The following is a 17,617-nucleotide window of genomic DNA, read 5'->3' as shown; positions in this document are numbered from 1 at the left end:
GCAAGTTTTTAAATATCTAGTTCCATTTCTTGTTGCCACATGCTTACTCACAACCTGGAGGTCTTGACTAATGTAGTTCAGTGGTCAGCCCTTTGTCCTTGCGGCTATACCAATAGACGAAAGAAGTCAAAGAACATGTCGTCGAAGTGGAAAAGCCACTAGTGTTGTCGCCCTCTTAACCGTGAAGAAGGATAAGAGTTCCCTAGCAATTTGTGGGTTATAATATCAACAAGAAAGTGAAGGCAAAGAAATTTAGAACTCTCTTCCTTTTAAAAAAAGCTCAGTGGTCATCAGGATACATACTCTCGGAGACCGAGAAATCAGCCAGACCAGAAGCCTGAAATCATCATACAACGCGCTCAATGCCGGGGTGTGCGCATGTCAAGGGCAAATAGGCCACACATTGTGCAAAAACCGTGTAGTAGAAGCATTGCAATCTTTGGATTGCCCTTACGTTGTACAGAACATGGCAGGTCTATTAATCCACAACCCGAGAGAATATACACTTTTTTTAGGGAGAGGATATGCACTATTTATTCGTTAGTTTACTTTGCATCAAATTGGACTAAAAATATGCTGGGAAGAAAAGGAAGAATACACCATCCGAGCAACTTATACTAATACATGGTCCCGGAATAGAACTACCTTGGGCTTACTTGTATATATTTTCTAGCAGGGGAGCTTTAGCTATTGAAGGAAAACACCAGCATGCACCTCAACTAGCACTAAAAACTAAACATATTTTGTCTTATGAGAACAACGAAAAGTCTTCCACACAGAAAAGTGAGAGGAAACTCTTCCAAAAGAAACGACTGAAGAAACTTTAAATGCAAATGAGTTTATTATGATTTTTTCTGATTTTTTGTTGAATTGTCATGTACTCCCTTTATAAACTAATATAAAAGCGTTTAGATTACTACTTGAGTACCTGTTTCCTTTTAAAGAGGAAACAATCGCATGGCTCATTCTTCCTGGAGGAGAGAGCAACACGATTACACTTTGTTTTTTTTTAGTGGTGAGCAACACGATTGCACAGCAAGAGCACAAAACTGGTACTCTCAAGGCCCACGTCTTGCTGCTGGAGGGCCAGATAGGTCAAACGTGAGCCCACTAAAGTCTGAAGCCCGTGGCCTGGGTCAATGGCCCACATTGCACTTGGTGGGTGCGTTGGCCCATCATCTCCCCAAGTGGGAGAATGAACGTCATAATTTGTGATAATGGGGGTACGCGTTCGCGCGGCCCCTGCCAATTCGTTTAAATTAAATTTTGCTCCTTGGCCTGGCTTGCATATGTAACTGTTTTCGCATTCCAGTCCTTGCTCTCCTCTGTTGCGCAGCGAGTGGGCGAACCAAAAGCAGTTTCAGGCAGTGTGTTCGCTGCTTAAAGGAAACGGGAACTTCAATAGTGGCATCTGGCGCTGTCACTGACCTGGCATGCGTGCAAATGATGTTCTCACATTCAGGTCCCTGGCCTACCATGCATGCAAATGTTGTTCGTCCGAACCCTACAACTAGCAACCACAATCTGTTTCTCTTTAAAGAAGTTTGGTCGGCTTTGCCATATTGCATGATGATTGTAAATTCAGAAGAAAAGTGCAGAGGCAGTAAAGTATCTAGTGTAAACGGCATGCTCAAATGGGCGCTGAATGCTAGAAGCAGCAAAGGCTGTCCCAGAACGCCTGGCCCGACGACGACTGTTAACAGACGAACCTAACCTGACGAGTGACAACGACCCCTAACGGTCCAGATCAGAACTTAGGCCAGTACCTGACATGAGGACTACCGTTCACGGCGCTTCAGATCAGAACTCAGACCTGAAGATGACCGTAAACGGCACGCTTGAGATCAGAACTCAGTCCAGCTCTTAGAGAACTGTGAAGCAATGAACACGCTGAATATCACACGCCCTTCTCTACTCAAACCTTTTGCCGTAAATCCACACCGAAACACTTGCCGCATAGCAAAGTTACCTTTCCAACGCCATCTTAATTGTCGCAACAACAAAAAACAGTGCTTTCCAAGTCCCAACTAATGCGGCACGGCAGAAACAGCAAGCTTCACTATGCCAGCAAAACTGTCCACTTCGAGATCTCTCGAAAGTGACACAGCATCTAAATAAAATTGTCTTGATACATTATTTTGATTCAATTGTTTACAGCACCTTTTCTAAGGGGATTGTTCGCAACAGCTTGGTGAGCTAACGCACAGTAAGAACTCACAACAGCCTATCTCTCAGCAGCACGAGAAGGCAAACATGTTTAGCAACTACAACAAAACTCTGCCAGCACGTGGTGGTTCTCCTTCCACCAAGGATGGGTTTACAAGAAGCATCTCATGTAGTGCTAAATGAGCAGTGGGGCAGACATGGTTTTTCGCCACGATTTCCCGAGCCAAAGCGCAATCTCAATACTCTAAAACATTAAGGTGTCAGGAGATCCCCCAACACTCGAATAAACCAGCCTAGGAATCTACTCCCCGGGGCGTAGGAGCTCCCATGAGTTTGGGGCAAGGTTATGTACATTACAACAGAAAATGGAAGCGTCGCATCAAACGGCTGAGGCGCTCGTCACGTACGACACCACGACCGTGATGTCGTCGAGCTTCCCTCCATAGTACCTGTACCCAGCCTCCTGAGCAGCGGCTGCAAAGGGCGACTGCCTGTGCTTATCCTCCGCTCTCTCCCGAGCAAGGGCGGCGATTTTCTGAGCTGTGCCCTGGGCACCGAGGCCACTCCTGAGGGCCTCGACAACGACGGCAGTGATTTCGTTGTCATACAGGTTGTCAAAAAGCCCATCCGTGCCAGCAATGATAACATCACCAGGAGCAACCGAGTAGTGAAATACCTACATAAGTGAGTATGGGGAATCATGTCATACAATATTTTGATGCTATAAACTTAAACAACCTATTCGGCGGAGAATAAAGACATCCAAGTTATCATGTTGTGTCAGAGTTCTACAAACATTATTCAAAGATATAGGAAGATCACTGCAAAGCCAGGATGTACTCACGTCAGCAGAACTGGGAAGATCACTGCCACCCCCACTCTCGAGCTGATAAGTAAAATTAAAATCGTGCTGCTGCGAAGGTGATTTGAGAACAGTGCGTCCATCTCTGACCACTATGAAGCCACTGTCCCCAAGATTTACAGCATGAAGACCCTGCAAGTTTAAATAGCATGATAGTAAGCATCACTAAATTAGAAAAAAAGACTGCAAAATAAATGTGTTCCTTTCCAGAAATACGAATCAGGAACTTCTAGTTCTGTTGAATTGAAAGTGCTCAGACATGACCAAACAGATGAATACGAGATTTATCAATACAGTTACTTTTATACTCATGGACGAGAATACCACAGCACCATAGCGATCCAAGAATGTAGCACCAAAAGTGCTATTTCAGCTATCCTCATTTTACTACATCAACGACCCCTTTTTCCTCCGACCATGTGAGAGGTGCCTTACTGTGCTATACATGGTCCAAAGAAACTACATAGTAACAATTTGTGTTTATCCTACTCAGCACAATAAATCAACTGGCAATGGAAGGAGACTACAATAAATAACGATTAATAGTCAGAAAATCTGGCTAACCTGTTCTTTAAGAGTGATGATGCAAGCAGTTGATGATCCTCTTGCTTTGGTGCCTGTAAAAGCTTTCTCCAAAACTCTTGATGGGTCAATTGCGCCTTCCGGTTCATCCTTGATAGCACTCATTGATTTACTCATTAGTTCTTTTGCATACAGTCCAGCATCAACACCGTGATCTGCCCAACCACCAACACCATCTGCCACACCGATCGCCTGCTCATCAACGCAAATAAAGTGACCATCCTCGCCACCAGTCGCCTCCTTAGCAGGGTGAGGCAGGTAACAAGAACCTGAGACCAGCTTCAGTTTTTCAGGAGCAGGTGACTTCCTGTAGAGGAAAATGTCTGTCAACCAACAACAGGTGCAAAAAAAGCAATAGAACAGTTGCTACCAGAAGATAACAGAAATTTAAATGCTACTAATATGACACCAGAAGAACATGAGAGCAAATTTCCTTAAGATGCAATGAACAAACGTGTAGGAAATTGACCGTAAATAGTTGGTTCATGTTCAATGTCTAAATATTGTGCTGTCCTGTCGCCATCCATTGTTGTCCAAATCCAAATTCCTGGACCTTTATTCGAATTATCGGACACAATATCATTAATGAAGAAGTGATTGACAATGACATCACTAGCAGGGTTGCAAGGCAACATTCAATAAAATCTTACTACATATATACCTTATGGCCTTATAACGAAATAATCACATTAGTTACATTTCGAATTTTAACTTTTATAAAATGCTTGCCTGCATGTTAGCACTTGCGTCTAGACAACGGTAAGCATGGAACACAACAGTTCGGGTGACTGATGGAAGCATTCATGTATCGTATGGACTATCCTGTATTAAAATGGTGTTCAATAGAAACAACCAGCATTTTGTAGCCAGGCCCGCATATCAGGACTCAGGCATTCCTCATGGGTTACACACACACACACACATGTACCTTTTGACAAACTAATTGCAAAAAATGAAGGTGGCAAACGCAATATTGCATGAAATTCTTACGTAACCAAACATTCACAGGAGTTAAGCATGTGTGTTCATATCGGTTTTAAAACAAGTTAATAACCATTCCAGGGAGCAACACCCTGTGGATGACTTGGTGGCTGTATTCATGTAACCTATGGACATATCCTGTCATAAAAAGGGGTCCAACAGAAACAACCAATATTTGGCAGCCAGGCCCACATATCAAGACTGAGGCATTCCTCATGACAGCACTGCATGAAATTCCCATCGAAACAAACATTTCATGGAAATTAAACATGCAGGCTCATATCTGTTTTAGATCAATTTAATAGTCATTCCAGGGGAAAGTCATTTGAAATTTATAATGGTATAATGGTACATGCAACAGGAATGAGGATACATACTCATCAGAGGCAACGGTGGAGTTATCCGTCTGCTTCTCCTGTAATGCCTCATCCAGAGTCAGTTGACTCTCTGTAGCTCCAGCAGAGTAAGGCGCCGCACACGACGTGCTGAAATCCCGAGCCCAAGGGTCAACCGAGAAGCTGAGCTGCCTGCCTGGTCCAACGGCACTGGTCCAGAACGTCCTAGCCGCCCCCCACTGCTCGCGGCATCTCAAGCTCACGCCGACCTTCTTACAGTACTCCAGACCCCGGTACCTGAACGAGACATCGGGCCTGGCCGCGCTCCCAGCCGACCCCATGGCGACGATGCGCGAGGCGTGGGCAGCCACGGACGAGGAGTCCTTCTCCAGCTGGCGCTTGGCGGCGGCGCCCAGGTCGGCCCGCCCGAAGGCGTAGCCGCAGGCGGCCATGACGATGCCCCGCTGCAGCAGGCCCTGTCCCGTGCCGCCGTGCGCGCGCACGACCCGGGGCGTCCGGTGGATGGCGGCGGCGACGAAGGCGGCAGCGGGCGCGCGGCGGTCCGCGGTGTGCAGCAGGCGCGCCGGGTAGGCGGAGAGCATGAACCAGGTGTTCCCGAAGAGGAAGCTCCGGCCTCCGCGTAGGTCCCTCTGGGAGGAGGGGGAGGAGAGATGGGAACTGCCGCCTCTGTTGCTGCCAACGCCGCCGGCTAGCATCTTATGACCGAGCGAGGCCCGCCCGCGAAGATCTCATCACCCTCCTGCCGCGGCTGCCATGGGAGAGAAAGAAGAATCCGGAGCTCAGAACGCGAATACTTCGAGACTTTCTCGATTCGGGGAGGAACGCGGGGTTCCGGCCACCGGCAGCGTCGAATTCAGCTGCAAATTGAATGGAATGGACGGATGATCTTCTTACCGCGAGAGCGACGGCGGCGGCGAGGGGGGGGGGGGGGGGGGGGGGGGGGGGGGGGTTTGAGCTCCGGTACGGCCAGCTCCCGCTCGGTCGCGCACCTTCGATCCTGCCTCCTCCGTGGCAGTCGATTAGGGTTTGCTTGCTGAGGTGGGGATTGGACGGGGGAAGCGAGAGGATAGGGCGAGGAGGACAAGGTCGATTTGATTTGAACCCTAGAATTTTCTACGCGTGCGGGAGCGGCTGGTAAGACTGGGCCGTCGTTGACCAACCGGTGAGGAATGTTGGGCCATTCAAGCCCGGTCTGGCCCATTATTAAGCCGGACGGCCTGCGTCGGCCCAGGCTGTCGACCATCAACAGGTTTGCTCAGAAGAAAAAGATCCATATGTATTCAGAAACACACAGATGCACATTTATCTTAAACCTAAGGTGATACAGAATCTAATGCACATTTTCCCAGAGCACAGGTAGGTAACAACAGAAACGAGCTACACTGAAAGTACCATGAAAAATGTATTTCCACCGACATAAACAGGTGTACATGGTAGCAATGGTATGTGGGGTAAGGGAGGCTATGTGAGTCAGTTCCTTGCTCCTATCTTGGAGAACTTCCTTGACAGCTTGAACGCCGAGAACTGGTGCACGGCTTGGCTCTCCGTGATGATGCCGAAGCTTTCGGGGCGCTTGTGCTCTTGCTTCTCGGCGGCGGAAGTTGACCTGCGCAGGAGCTCGAACAGGGAGGCACCTGAAGTCGAGCCGCCCTCGGAGCTTGCGCCTGGTGCGGCTGGCTTTGTCTGTGAACTGCTGAACTTCGCTTTCTTGGGTTGGCTGGGGTTCGCCTGGTCCTGCTGTACAGTGGAATGAGGGGGCACATGAGAACGTTTTGAGTATAGGGAATGTGCGACTATGCCTCTAAGCACATTGGAATTATGACAAGGTCAGAGACAAGTTTTCATCAAGCTTACCACATCCGAGTTACTTTCAGAGGCTGCAAAGCAGCTCTTGCTGTTGCTATTGCTGTCATCCCGACCGAAAATGTAGCCTTTGTAAGTTGATCTATGAGAAGATGAGATTGGGCCACTCGTTGTTCGGCCGAGAAAAGACGACTGCAAAGAATATACAATACTGTGATGCAAGAGATAAAAATGAAGGGGAAACCGGTTTTCTCAGATATGGCTTGCAATGGAAAAGAACCATGAAATGATCCCTAACAGAACAATGGCAGGGAAAGTACATGTAATTACCTGTATTACATACATTAACAAATAATAACAAAAATAACTACAAAAAGAATGCAAAATTCTGTTTAAGTCAAGGTTTTACTAGGTGCAGAGGGTAATGTTTAGTAAGCAGTAATTTTCCATTTGGAGCAACACAAGCGATGATTTGCCATATGAGGTCATTTCAGCTAGTCAACATCCATGTGAGATGTATGACAACAAACAGAAAAGAGTGTCAGTAATCATTTACCTTTGAAGATGAGTTGCTGTTACTTCCGACCATAAGCATTTCAAGATTTGCTGAAAACATAAATAAATAATAATGATTAGTAGATGACCAGCCATGTTTTCAATCATATGCATGGATTGAAATTTTGGTAATCCTTACATGTGGCTTGCTTTCCCCTCCTCTTGGGGGGTTGAGGAGCAATATTGAGCTTCTTTATAAGGCTAAACATTTCCCTTGAACTGTCATCTTCCAATGGAGATATGAATGAAGTACTATGAACCTAACAAAGAATATATGACACTCAAATTATTTTCCTAAAGCACATAGGGTGGATAAAAAGTCTGTACTAGCACAGCGAAGGGAGGAACTAACAGTCCAAAAATGAAATATCAAGCATTTATCAAGCAAAGCTGAAGATACTCAGTATTTAAAAGTGTCAGCGCTTACTTCTCGCTTTGAAATACGTTGACGGGCCAAATGCTCCTCTATTTCCTCATCATCAGAGTGCTCATAAGTGTCATTCTCGTCTGTGAACATTTTGGCAATCATTTGTTTTGCCTTCTCAGAATTCTGCCGCACAATATTTGGAGTCAAGTCATGTGACCTTTCATTTTCTGATTCGTCCTCACAGTCTTCGATATCATCTTCGTCTTCCTCCATTAACACTTTCTGCTCCTGATGACCATATTTTAATCTTTGAATGAAATTATTAGTTTCAGCGGCATCTTGATCCTGAAGCCACTTTTGGTGGAGTGCATTACGTTTCTCATGATCTACTTCTTCTTCTTCAAATCCAGCAGCAATCAGAGCAGTAAGTACTTCATTTTCATCATCGCCATCATCTTCTTCGTTGTCCTTAAACCTCGCCATGTCATCATCACTGTCATCCTCTTCCTCAGCTTCAACGTCTAGAAAGTCTTTCAGGACAGCAGCATCTGGACGTGAATCACTTGCAAGAGTTCGTCGAGGTTGTTGATGGGTATTTACATCATTTTTTTGAATGCCTGGATATATGTTCTCCTTGTCATTATCTTCTTCCTCTTCTTCATCTTCTGAAGAACTGAGACAGACAGATAATTCAACAAAATGTTAATAGCCAATAGGACAGTGCACCAATATACATATGTAAAATCAGGCAAATTCCATGCAAATGCACCAGGCCGTTGCTTGTTCTCCATGAAAATTTGTCATAAGTAAAATAGTGAGAGTAAGAAACAACCACACACATGATGGATAGAAGAAGGGTGTCAAACAGGTTTTAATTGGCAAAATATAATCATTAAAGTTTACATGGTTCTGTTATTTAGCGATTCACATGTCAAGGCTACAGGAAGAGATAATATGCGGTGCTACAACCAAAACAAGCTTTAATAATCTTATGCAGACCATACATAATAATTAATGAATTGCACGTGCATAAATAAGTTTTTAAAGGGGCAAGGGGGTGAATTTTCTTTACAGAAGATAAGTACGTTTGTAAATGCTAACAGGTGGAAAGTATCATGGACTGAGGAGGGTGTGATATGCTTACCTATCATCTGTATTCTTGGTAGGGCTTGAAGAGGGAGGCAGATGGGCTTCTTCATCTACAGCATCGATGGAGTCATCACTTGGTTGGGCATTGTCTTCGTGTTTATCTTGAGAATTATCAACAAGTTCCTGGTAGAACCAATAGTCCAAAAAGCAAAGCGTTAAACAAAAATATATTTAAGATCTTAGACTTTAAAATCGTAGATGCATTATATGTCTAGTAATCATTTTCTACTTTATGAGAATTGACAACCATTGGGTTTACATAATATTCTTTTCTTACTTCGCTGTGAGATAATTTTGAATCTATGATAATCCTGGGGAACCAATAACTGACTAACCATAGTACCAAACATTGGATAATCCAGCAACCATTGATTCAACAACAGTAAAGCACAAAGCATATTTTGCATCAATATGTATCATCAATCCAATGCTTTCATTGACATTGTGACACTTAAGTTGAGGTAGAAACTTCAACGCAAATAACACAAGATCGAGGCATGCTCTTATGGGTAAAAGCACCATCATATATTCTGTTGCAAAACAGCAGCCGCAGATGACTACACAATTAGGGAAGGGGCGCTGACCTTGTTTGGAGATTTGCTACCACGTTTATTGAGATCCTTGTCACTAATCACAGCATCCTGCAAACCAAACGCAACATCAGTACAGAGCAAACACCAAACAGCATACTAGTCGAGTGAAAGCAATGACCACCTCATCCTCAGGGAGACTGGCGTGGTCATTCAGGTCACCAGCATTTGCTCCAACCTCCTTGTCAGCAGCATCCTACAACGATTCACAACCTTTTAGCTTTATAAACACTATACTGAGCTCAAATCAAGCTATCTGGATAAAGACTCACATTCTTCAAATTTTTGTCATCTGAACCCACTTCCTTAGCCTCAGGCATGGCTGGCTGTTCAGCGGGATCACTCTCGGGCTCTGAAGAGGCATCTTCTTCTTCCTCCTCTTCTTCGTCTTGGTCTTCTTCTTCTTCCTCTTCTTCTTCGACAGGAGTATTTGACCTGCAAACCACAGTGGAGAATAATAACATCAGCGGACAGTCATTGTGTTCTTTGCATAACCTTCATAAAACCAAGTCAGGCAACTGACATTTTCTGAATCTCCAGCTTCCGAAGGCGGATCTTCTCCAGGACTGAGGAGATGGGTTTGTACACTGGCTCTGCAATTGGCTTAAATGATGCCTTTCTTGTCTCTGCAGAGAACAAGATTAACAAGAAACAGTTAGATACGCACAAATCTAACACCATCTGCTTCCAACCATGTACACTGTCAGGATATATACCTCGCAGCAGCCTCTGCGACTCGGCATGGATGGATTCAAGCTGAGCCCTCCTCTCCTGCACACATCAGTCCACAGGACACCCATCAACAAAAGCCACAGACCATTCAGTGGAACAGATGCAATCATACGAACCGAAGGAAAGGAAACAAAATCATCGAAATGCTACCTTCTCAGCCCGTTTCTTCGATGCGACCGACTCCTTGGGCGCCTTGTCCTTCTTCCTCTTCTTCCCCTCCCCATCCTCCCCCTTCTTCTTCTTCTTCCCCTTCCCTTCCACGTCCGCATCCTTCTTCTTCCTCTTGCTCCTCTTCCCCGTCACAGCGACCTCCGGCTCCGGCTCGACGTCCATCTCGCGCCCGCCGTCTTCCCCCTCGTCCATGTTGAGCCGCTTCTTGGCGGAGGACTTCTCCTTCTCCCTCCGCAGCTCCTCGATGAGCCCGCCTCCCGCCAGCATCTCCTCCTCCTCGTCCTCTCCCGTCGGCAGACCCAGCGGGTCCCACCCCGCGCCGCCGGCGGACTCCGAGAAGAGCGGATCGAGCCCGTCATCATCATCATCTTCCTCCTCCTCCTCCTCGTCCTCCGCCGTATCGGCCGGCGGCAGCGGCGAGGACACGGGGACGGGAGGCGAGGACGGCGCCGGGGCAGCGGCGTCCGCATCTGCTGGCGGCGGCGGAGGAGGAAGAAGAGGGGACCCTAGGCGCGGGGCCACGGTTTGCTGCTCTGACGGCGGCGGGGAGGCGTTGGGAAGAGGAGATCCTAGGCGCGGGGCGACGGCTTCCTCCGCTGACGGCGGCGGCGGGGAGTGGTTCGGAGGAGGAGGGGGAGACCCGAGGTGCGGGGCCAGGGTTTCCTCCTCCGCCGGCGGCTGCGGCGGCGGGGATTTGGGAGGGGAGACGGCGGCGGCGGCCTGGAAGGATTTCTTGAGGCGCTTGAGGCGGCGGGGAGGGGATGCGACGGGGGAGGCAGGGAGGGCGAGGAGGTCGGCCTCGTCGAAGGGCTCCGTGTCCATGGCGCCGCCTGCCTGCTTGCCTGCCTAGGGATCTCCGCTTCGCCGGGAGTGGGGGGAGGGTGAGGGGATCGGAACGGCAGATCTCGGAGATGGAATGGAAGGAGGGGGGTGCGAAACAAAACGAGGGGCGCGCGGCGGGAGAAGTTTCGAGTTTCGCGCCTCTGGATTTTTCCGTTGCCGCGCGTCGCTCGCTGCCAGAGTCGGGGAGAGTGAATGAGGCGGGGGCGGCCGGCCTATGAGGAGAAAGTTGACGGTGTTTTTCACTTTTTTTCCTTTGGGTGGTAGCGGGCTGCGAGGCCACCGGTCCGGCCCGATCAACATGGGCCCCTCCATTTCTCCTCCGTGTTTGCCTTGTTTTTCAACTTCATTTTTTTCATATTGTCTTGTTTTAGGAACCGCCTTGCCATCCTTAAAATAAATGAATAAACAAATTGTTAGGTAAAAAACGAAAAATGTACATATGAATAGCCGAAAGCGAAATGTGCTAGCAAAGATCACTAAGTTCAACAAAAAAAGAGCACTCATAAACTTAAAGATCATATTAAGATTATTGTTTAAGTTAACTCTCGATCTATGATCGTTCACATCTTGGTATTTCTTATATATCCACGAGGTGGACTAACCTCATAGATTTTGAGGTGCATCAGGAGTCCCAAGCTCTAAGAGATGAACACATAAGGTAGTTGAGCACATAGCGCCTTGAGACGCGCCTTTCACAAAGTCAGGTCGTTGAACGACACTTTTGTAGCCAAACGGTGATGAAAAATGAACAAATTTATAAGACACACGAGACGTGAGAACCACGAGCTCTCTGGAGCATAACGCGATGACGACTCCAGGGCGAGATAAAGAAGACATGGACATTTATCCCGCAACTGGATGTCGTCGCCAAAGACACACCAACCTCACGCGAAGGGTGGGAGACGAGGGGAACCAACAAAGATTGAAATGTGGGATCCCAAACTCCGGTCCTGGATGCAAACTAGAGACCATAACAGCTCTACAAGAAAAATATTCGAATTCAATAACAATTACTCGTCATTAAACGATTTAAATCTTTGTCTAGTTTCTATCTCTCTGTGATCCCTAGCTAGGTTGCAGCACGCTCGTTGTGGTAATAGGGAATGCCTAACCTTAGATCCTCATGTCCGACAAAATACGTGGGAATACCTCCGCGAAACATGCTACGATAATCCATGCAATTGTGGTTGTAAGGATACTTTATAGCTTCGTTTTTTTCATAGAGTGATCAATAAGGACCCCGATGCTGATTTAATAGGAAACATAAAGGCAAGCCAGCTTGTAACAAGACTTGAAAGAAATAGGAAATTGGTCCCTAGCTTATGCAAAGAGGACCCCAATATGATGACGGAAATCGCAATCGAGGGCTTAGGATCTCACGCACGAGGACAACATCGCCGTCGCCGGGGATGACACCACTTGGTGCAGCTGAACCTCCATGGCACCTCACCATAGACTTCGCGGAGAATATGCATTGCCACCCCATTTGCCTGCATGGCCGGGAGGAGGAAGGACGATCCCATTCGGTTAGCAGATACCGAAGCTTGACGAAGACATCTGACAATTGTCTATGGCTGGATGTGTCGTGGCTTCTCCATGAAAGCCTTCCGTGATGAGCATAGACCCAACCTGTATTTTCATCTTCCCGTTGTGCTTCTTCACCACCATGGCAACCATGCCAACAGAGGAAGAAACAAAGGAGCACCTACAGGTCATAGAACCAACCGAGCTTATTCTCGAAGTTGCTGGCAACGCGCATCCAACCTGCAGCTGGCAACTAGCCAGTATACACGGGATCACCACCGCTGCAAGCCACCGGCCGCTGCTCAAACACGGCGGCGGCGAACTCCTCGGCATAGCGCCAAACGCCATGGAGGCAAGGCCCAATCTAAAACCACACCTAATACATACATGCCACCCGAGGGCCTCTCCAGCCCCCCCCCCCCCCCCCACTAGCTGTCGCTAGCCGGGGTGGATGGGGTTGATGATCAAGCTGGAACCTAGAAAACATCAGCGACTCTCAACAAAACTCTCTCAAGGAGACCCCTGTTCTCAGCTCTCGCTTGTTAGGGGATCTTGAAGTTTAGACTATTCCATTGTGCCTAGAAGAACGATACCACACGAATCAACATGTCCCCTCACAAATATGATGTCAGTATGCCAGACAACAAAAACCCTAGCCACGACAGCTCTCTTAGCAATAGAGAAATATGACACGAGCAGTTGACACACCTCAAGGAATGAATAAGAGCCATCAGACATTACACACTCTAGTGACGACAACCATACCCAAAATAGAATTCCACGACAAATAGCAGAAACCCCTACTAGAGTGCCACCCGCACTAGAAAAACACGATGTGCAAAGAGCAAACCATGCAACACAGTGAATAAAAGAACACCGACAAATACGCACCCGACCCCAAAGAGCACACAAGGAAGTGGTGACACCCGGGGAGTTGGCACCACTTGATGACACCTTGGCACCACTTCTCCGTTTCTTTCTCTTTTTTCCTTTTTGCGCAATTCATCCTCCTCCGTTTCGTTCATGTGGACACTTACCCTCGACAGAGAAGGACATGCCGCGTACGCTGATTATAAATAAAAATCATATGCCTTTGAAAAGAAAATCATACTACATGTGAACACATATCGACATGTGGCACTCGCCGAGCTGGCACCACACGATGATGCCTACGGAACTTCAGGGCACCCCTCATCCGCTTCGTTCATGTGAACACTTACCCTCGAGAGAGAGAGACGCGATCATAAACAAAAATCATTCATCCTTCAAAAAGATAATATCATGCATGTGAACACATACACCCGAGAGAGATAGCGAGACGAGCGCGTACGCCAGATAATGGAAAGATAACCGGACGGAGACCCGTCCCATACCATACGGTCGTTCGCCATTTTGGCCGTTTATTATGGCATCGCCCTGCCGTCTTCTCCACACCACAGAGCACATACACACACTGTAACAAACGTACGCACTCCTCTACCGTGCGCGCTCTTTTTCAGTACACACGTATAGAAGCAGAATGTTTTATCCTCCATTTCAGAAAAAAGAATGTTTTATCTCTCTCCCGTGCTAGCACGCTTGCTTCCACTCGATCTGTGCGGCCTATAAATTGCCGTCAGCCGAACCTCCTGAACTCAACTCATTGTCTAGCGTGAGAAGATAAGCAGTAGTAGTACGAGTGACAAACACACACCGCGGTAGCTACTCGGAGTAACAGTTGTTTGTTCGTTTTGAGCTAGCTAGCAATGGCGGTTGCCAGTGTAATCGCTTGTTGCTCCCTGGTCATCATGGCCCTCATGGCCGCGGCGGCGACGGCGGGGTCCGTGCCGGCGGTGTACGTGTTTGGGGACTCTCTGGCCGACGTCGGGAACAACAACCACCTGCTGACGCTGCTCAAGGCGGACTTCTCGCACAACGGCATGGACTACGCGGGCGGCAAGGCCACCGGCCGCTTCAGCAACGGCAAGAACTCGGCAGACTTCCTCGGTGCGTTGCATACTCATTTTACCATCCATTCTTTCTTTGCCTGTTGCTACGGCCAGAGCTAGGTTAGTTAGGTTGTAAACAAAATCGTTATCAGATTTATAGATTACGTAAATGATATAGGTTCGATCCGCAAGTTCTTCTGCTTATGCAAAAGAAGGAAGAAGAAGAGGAAGAAATCTACACTAATCCCAGCTACGTTGCATTCACGGGCAAGATAATTTAGTATTTTAGGCGGCCATTCGTCACTCACAATTTGACTTGAGAACAACTTTTCACTATATATGAATATATCCAAGTTGTAGCAACTGTGACTTGGCCAGCTCGAGAAGGCATTGACTGATAGAGAACTTCAACTTCACTGCATCCAGTTCTTTTGGCTGATTCTCCAGAATCTTGAGAATGGGGTCTTCCCTCAGCTTCTTCCAAAATCTTGAACTCATATTTTCTTTTACAATCCTAACTAGTTAGGATGTAAATAACTAGGATTGTGAAAAAATATGGGTTCAAGATTCTAGGGTAAGCTGGATGGAGGGTCGATTTTCAAGATTTTGGGAGAATCGGTGAAAAGAACTGGGCCATAGTAGTACACTATATACCTAGAGATTTGGCGGCCATATATAAGAAATTATGTATTCTTGTAGACGTATCGTTGTTATCTTGGGCATGTCTTTCAACCCAACCAAAGAATGCAACGTAGTTGTCCCGAGCTAGCAATTGGCGAGTGAAGTCAAAGTTGTTCCCATGCAATATCTCCCTATCGAGGGACCATACCGACGTGTAGTAGTGTACGTTCTCACGGTTCTAGTCCGGAGGACTGCAGCTGGTTTTGATGTTGATGGATGAATTTCATTACATGTAACGTATGCTGATTGTGAGTTTGTGATTGATATATACTCACTACTATGTATGCATGCAGCCGACAAGCTCGGGCTGGCGACCTCGCCACCGTACCTGGCCCTGTCCTCCAGCAGCAACGCCAACTACGTGAACGGCGTCAGCTTCGCTTCCGGCGGCGCAGGAGTCTCCAACGCCACGAACAAGAACCAGTGCATCACCTTCGACAAGCAGATCGAGTACTACTCCGGCGTGTACTCCTCCCTGGCGCGCAGCCTCGGGCAGGCCCAGGCCGCGACCCACCTGGCCAGGTCCATCTTCGCCATCACCATCGGCAGCAACGACATCATCCACTACGCCAAGGCCAACAACGCCGCCACCCCTTCCCAGCAGCAGCAGTACGTCGACGCGCTCATCCAGTCCCTCTCCGGCCAGCTGCAGAGCCTCTACAACCTCGGCGCGCGCAAGGTGCTGTTCCTCGGCACTGGGCCCGTGGGCTGCACCCCGTCGCTGCGGGAGATGAGCTCCGCAAAGGTCTGCAGCGCCGTGGCCAACGCCATGGCCGTGCAGTACAACAAGGCGGCCGAGGGCGTGCTGAGCGGCATGGCCGCGAAGTACACGGACCTGCACTACGCGCTCTTCGACTCCTCCGCCGCGCTGCTCCGGTACATCGACCGGCCGGCGGAGTACGGGTTTGTCGAGGCCAAGGCGGCGTGCTGCGGCCTCGGGGACATGAACGCCAAGATCGCCTGCACCCCGCTCAGCAGCTACTGCGCCAACAGGTCGGACCACGTCTTCTGGGACTTCTACCACCCCACGGAGGCCACCGCGCAGAAGCTCACCGCCACCGCCTTCGACGGATCCGCGCCCTTCATCTTTCCGATCAACGTCAGGCAGCTCAGCGCCATATAGAATTGTACGTAGACCACTAGCTAGATTCATCATCCGCGCTAAATACGGATTGTGTCCACATGTACGAAATGTATAGAAAAAAAATCAAATATATACGGGAGCTGCTGCCTATTGACCAGTTGCCTGAAAATTGTCACGTGCACTTTTTTTAAGAAACTTTCAATCTGTTCATCTTCAATCTTAATGATACAAAGAACACTAAAAGTAATAAAAATTACAACCAGATCTGTGAACCACCTAGCGACGATTACAGGCACGGGAGCGAGCTGAAGGCGCGCTGCCGTCATCGCACCTCCCTCACCGAAGCCAGGCAAACCTCGCTGTAGTAAACAGTAGGGAAGTCGTCGTACTAAGGCCTCATAGGACCAACGCACCAGAGGAACAACCATCGCCGATGAATAAAGTCGTAGAACAGAAGGATCAAACATGTAAATACCCAAACGAAGATGAATGAAGACCAGATCCAAACAAATCCACCAAAGACTAGCACTGATCGAATCCCGTGGGGTCCAATAAAGACACACCTGCACACGTCCACTGAAGACGCTAGATGCACCATTGGGACGCCGCCACATAGCCCCAACCAAGACACTGAATCTAACAAGAACAAGAACGGGGTCCCTCCCGCCGGCAGGGGGCCGAGATCCTCCGCATCTCCATGGCCCAGAGGCCGTCAGAGATGGCGCAGACCGGTGGCGGCGCTGACGGGAGGAGAAGAAAAGGCTAAAGTGGAGGTGGAAAGAGAAAGTTAATTGTCATGTGCACTTTAAGCCTTAATTTGGTCAATGTCTAATCATCACCATCTCTATTCATTTTTTTTTGCAAGGACAAAATAGTTTTTGTTTCATATGGATTTACAAGGAATCTGACCATTTGAGTTACGCTTAGTTCATGATACCTTTTGTCCTACCCTCCAGTGGCAGCAGGGTCCATAAGGAAACTAAGAGATATTAAGGCATCCTTTTAATAGAGAACCGAAACAAAATATTAACACATAGTGAATACATGAACTCATCAAACTACGGTAATCACCGGAATGAACACATTTCTTGAGAATGAAACACTTACAACCGAACACCGGGAAGTACTTGAGGTTGGGATTGTTACCGGTAAGTATCTCATATGTCATATGGAGTCTTGTTCAAGCCTTTGCGGAGGTGGAGCCGATTGGAAGCATGACATACGGTGTTGATGGCTTCGGCCC

General features: G+C 47.9%; 3 protein-coding genes and 1 pseudogene across 3 annotated transcripts; 2 read left to right on the top strand and 2 right to left on the bottom strand.

Moving 5' to 3' along the window:
• The first annotated feature begins 1,072 nt into the window (after positions 1-1,072).
• Positions 1,073-1,245, top strand: LOC120965503 (U1 spliceosomal RNA; annotated as a pseudogene).
• Positions 1,246-2,111: 866 nt separating this feature from the next.
• On the bottom strand, positions 2,112-6,084 carry LOC109761375 (probable protein phosphatase 2C 80). The gene is made up of 5 exons (XM_045229287.2): positions 5,842-6,084; positions 4,969-5,695; positions 3,593-3,917; positions 3,011-3,160; positions 2,112-2,842 (listed from the first exon to the last, which is right to left on the bottom strand). The coding sequence occupies exons 2-5, from the start codon at positions 5,640-5,642 to the stop codon at positions 2,546-2,548; spliced, it is 1,446 nt and encodes a 481-aa protein (XP_045085222.1). The 5' UTR covers positions 5,643-5,695; positions 5,842-6,084; the 3' UTR covers positions 2,112-2,545.
• Positions 6,085-6,205: 121 nt separating this feature from the next.
• LOC109761395 (uncharacterized) lies at positions 6,206-11,219 on the bottom strand. Its single transcript, XM_020320208.4, has 12 exons — positions 10,294-11,219; positions 10,128-10,182; positions 9,935-10,037; positions 9,684-9,846; positions 9,536-9,607; positions 9,406-9,462; positions 8,817-8,944; positions 7,733-8,345; positions 7,445-7,565; positions 7,307-7,356; positions 6,802-6,942; positions 6,206-6,684 (listed from the first exon to the last, which is right to left on the bottom strand). The coding sequence occupies exons 1-12, from the start codon at positions 11,134-11,136 to the stop codon at positions 6,418-6,420; spliced, it is 2,613 nt and encodes an 870-aa protein (XP_020175797.1). The 5' UTR covers positions 11,137-11,219; the 3' UTR covers positions 6,206-6,417.
• Positions 11,220-14,155: 2,936 nt separating this feature from the next.
• On the top strand, positions 14,156-16,585 carry LOC109761396 (GDSL esterase/lipase At5g55050). The gene is made up of 2 exons (XM_020320210.3): positions 14,156-14,667; positions 15,584-16,585. The coding sequence occupies exons 1-2, from the start codon at positions 14,427-14,429 to the stop codon at positions 16,411-16,413; spliced, it is 1,071 nt and encodes a 356-aa protein (XP_020175799.1). The 5' UTR covers positions 14,156-14,426; the 3' UTR covers positions 16,414-16,585.
• The last annotated feature ends 1,032 nt before the right edge of the window (positions 16,586-17,617 follow it).

This window comes from Aegilops tauschii, chromosome 5 (genome assembly GCF_002575655.3).
Source record: "Aegilops tauschii subsp. strangulata cultivar AL8/78 chromosome 5, Aet v6.0, whole genome shotgun sequence".
Lineage (NCBI taxonomy): Eukaryota > Viridiplantae > Streptophyta > Magnoliopsida > Poales > Poaceae > Aegilops > Aegilops tauschii.
Note: the sequence above shows the minus strand (reverse complement) of the source record. Positions and strands in the feature narration are given on the sequence as shown.

What these genes read in the sequence shown, in the direction of transcription:
- LOC109761375 (XM_045229287.2), bottom strand. Translation starts at nt 5,642, where the DNA reads ATGCTAGCCGGCGGCGTTGGCAGCAACAGAGGCGGCAGTTCCCATCTC. An exon ending in TCCACCGTTGCCTCTGATGA is followed by an intron (nt 3,918 to 4,968) that starts GTATGTATCCTC and finishes TTTCCTCTACAG; the next exon opens with GAAGTCACCTGCTCCTGAAA. An exon ending in ATCTTCCCAGTTCTGCTGAC is followed by an intron (nt 2,843 to 3,010) that starts GTGAGTACATCC and finishes TCACTTATGTAG; the next exon opens with GTATTTCACTACTCGGTTGC.
- LOC109761395 (XM_020320208.4), bottom strand. Translation starts at nt 11,136, where the DNA reads ATGGACACGGAGCCCTTCGACGAGGCCGACCTCCTCGCCCTCCCTGCC. An exon ending in GTCGCAGAGGCTGCTGCGAG is followed by an intron (nt 10,038 to 10,127) that starts GTATATATCCTG and finishes TGTTCTCTGCAG; the next exon opens with AGACAAGAAAGGCATCATTT. An exon ending in ACAGCAACTCATCTTCAAAG is followed by an intron (nt 6,943 to 7,306) that starts GTAAATGATTAC and finishes TATTCTTTGCAG; the next exon opens with TCGTCTTTTCTCGGCCGAAC.
- LOC109761396 (XM_020320210.3), top strand. Translation starts at nt 14,427, where the DNA reads ATGGCGGTTGCCAGTGTAATCGCTTGTTGCTCCCTGGTCATCATGGCC. An exon ending in GAACTCGGCAGACTTCCTCG is followed by an intron (nt 14,668 to 15,583) that starts GTGCGTTGCATA and finishes GTATGCATGCAG; the next exon opens with CCGACAAGCTCGGGCTGGCG.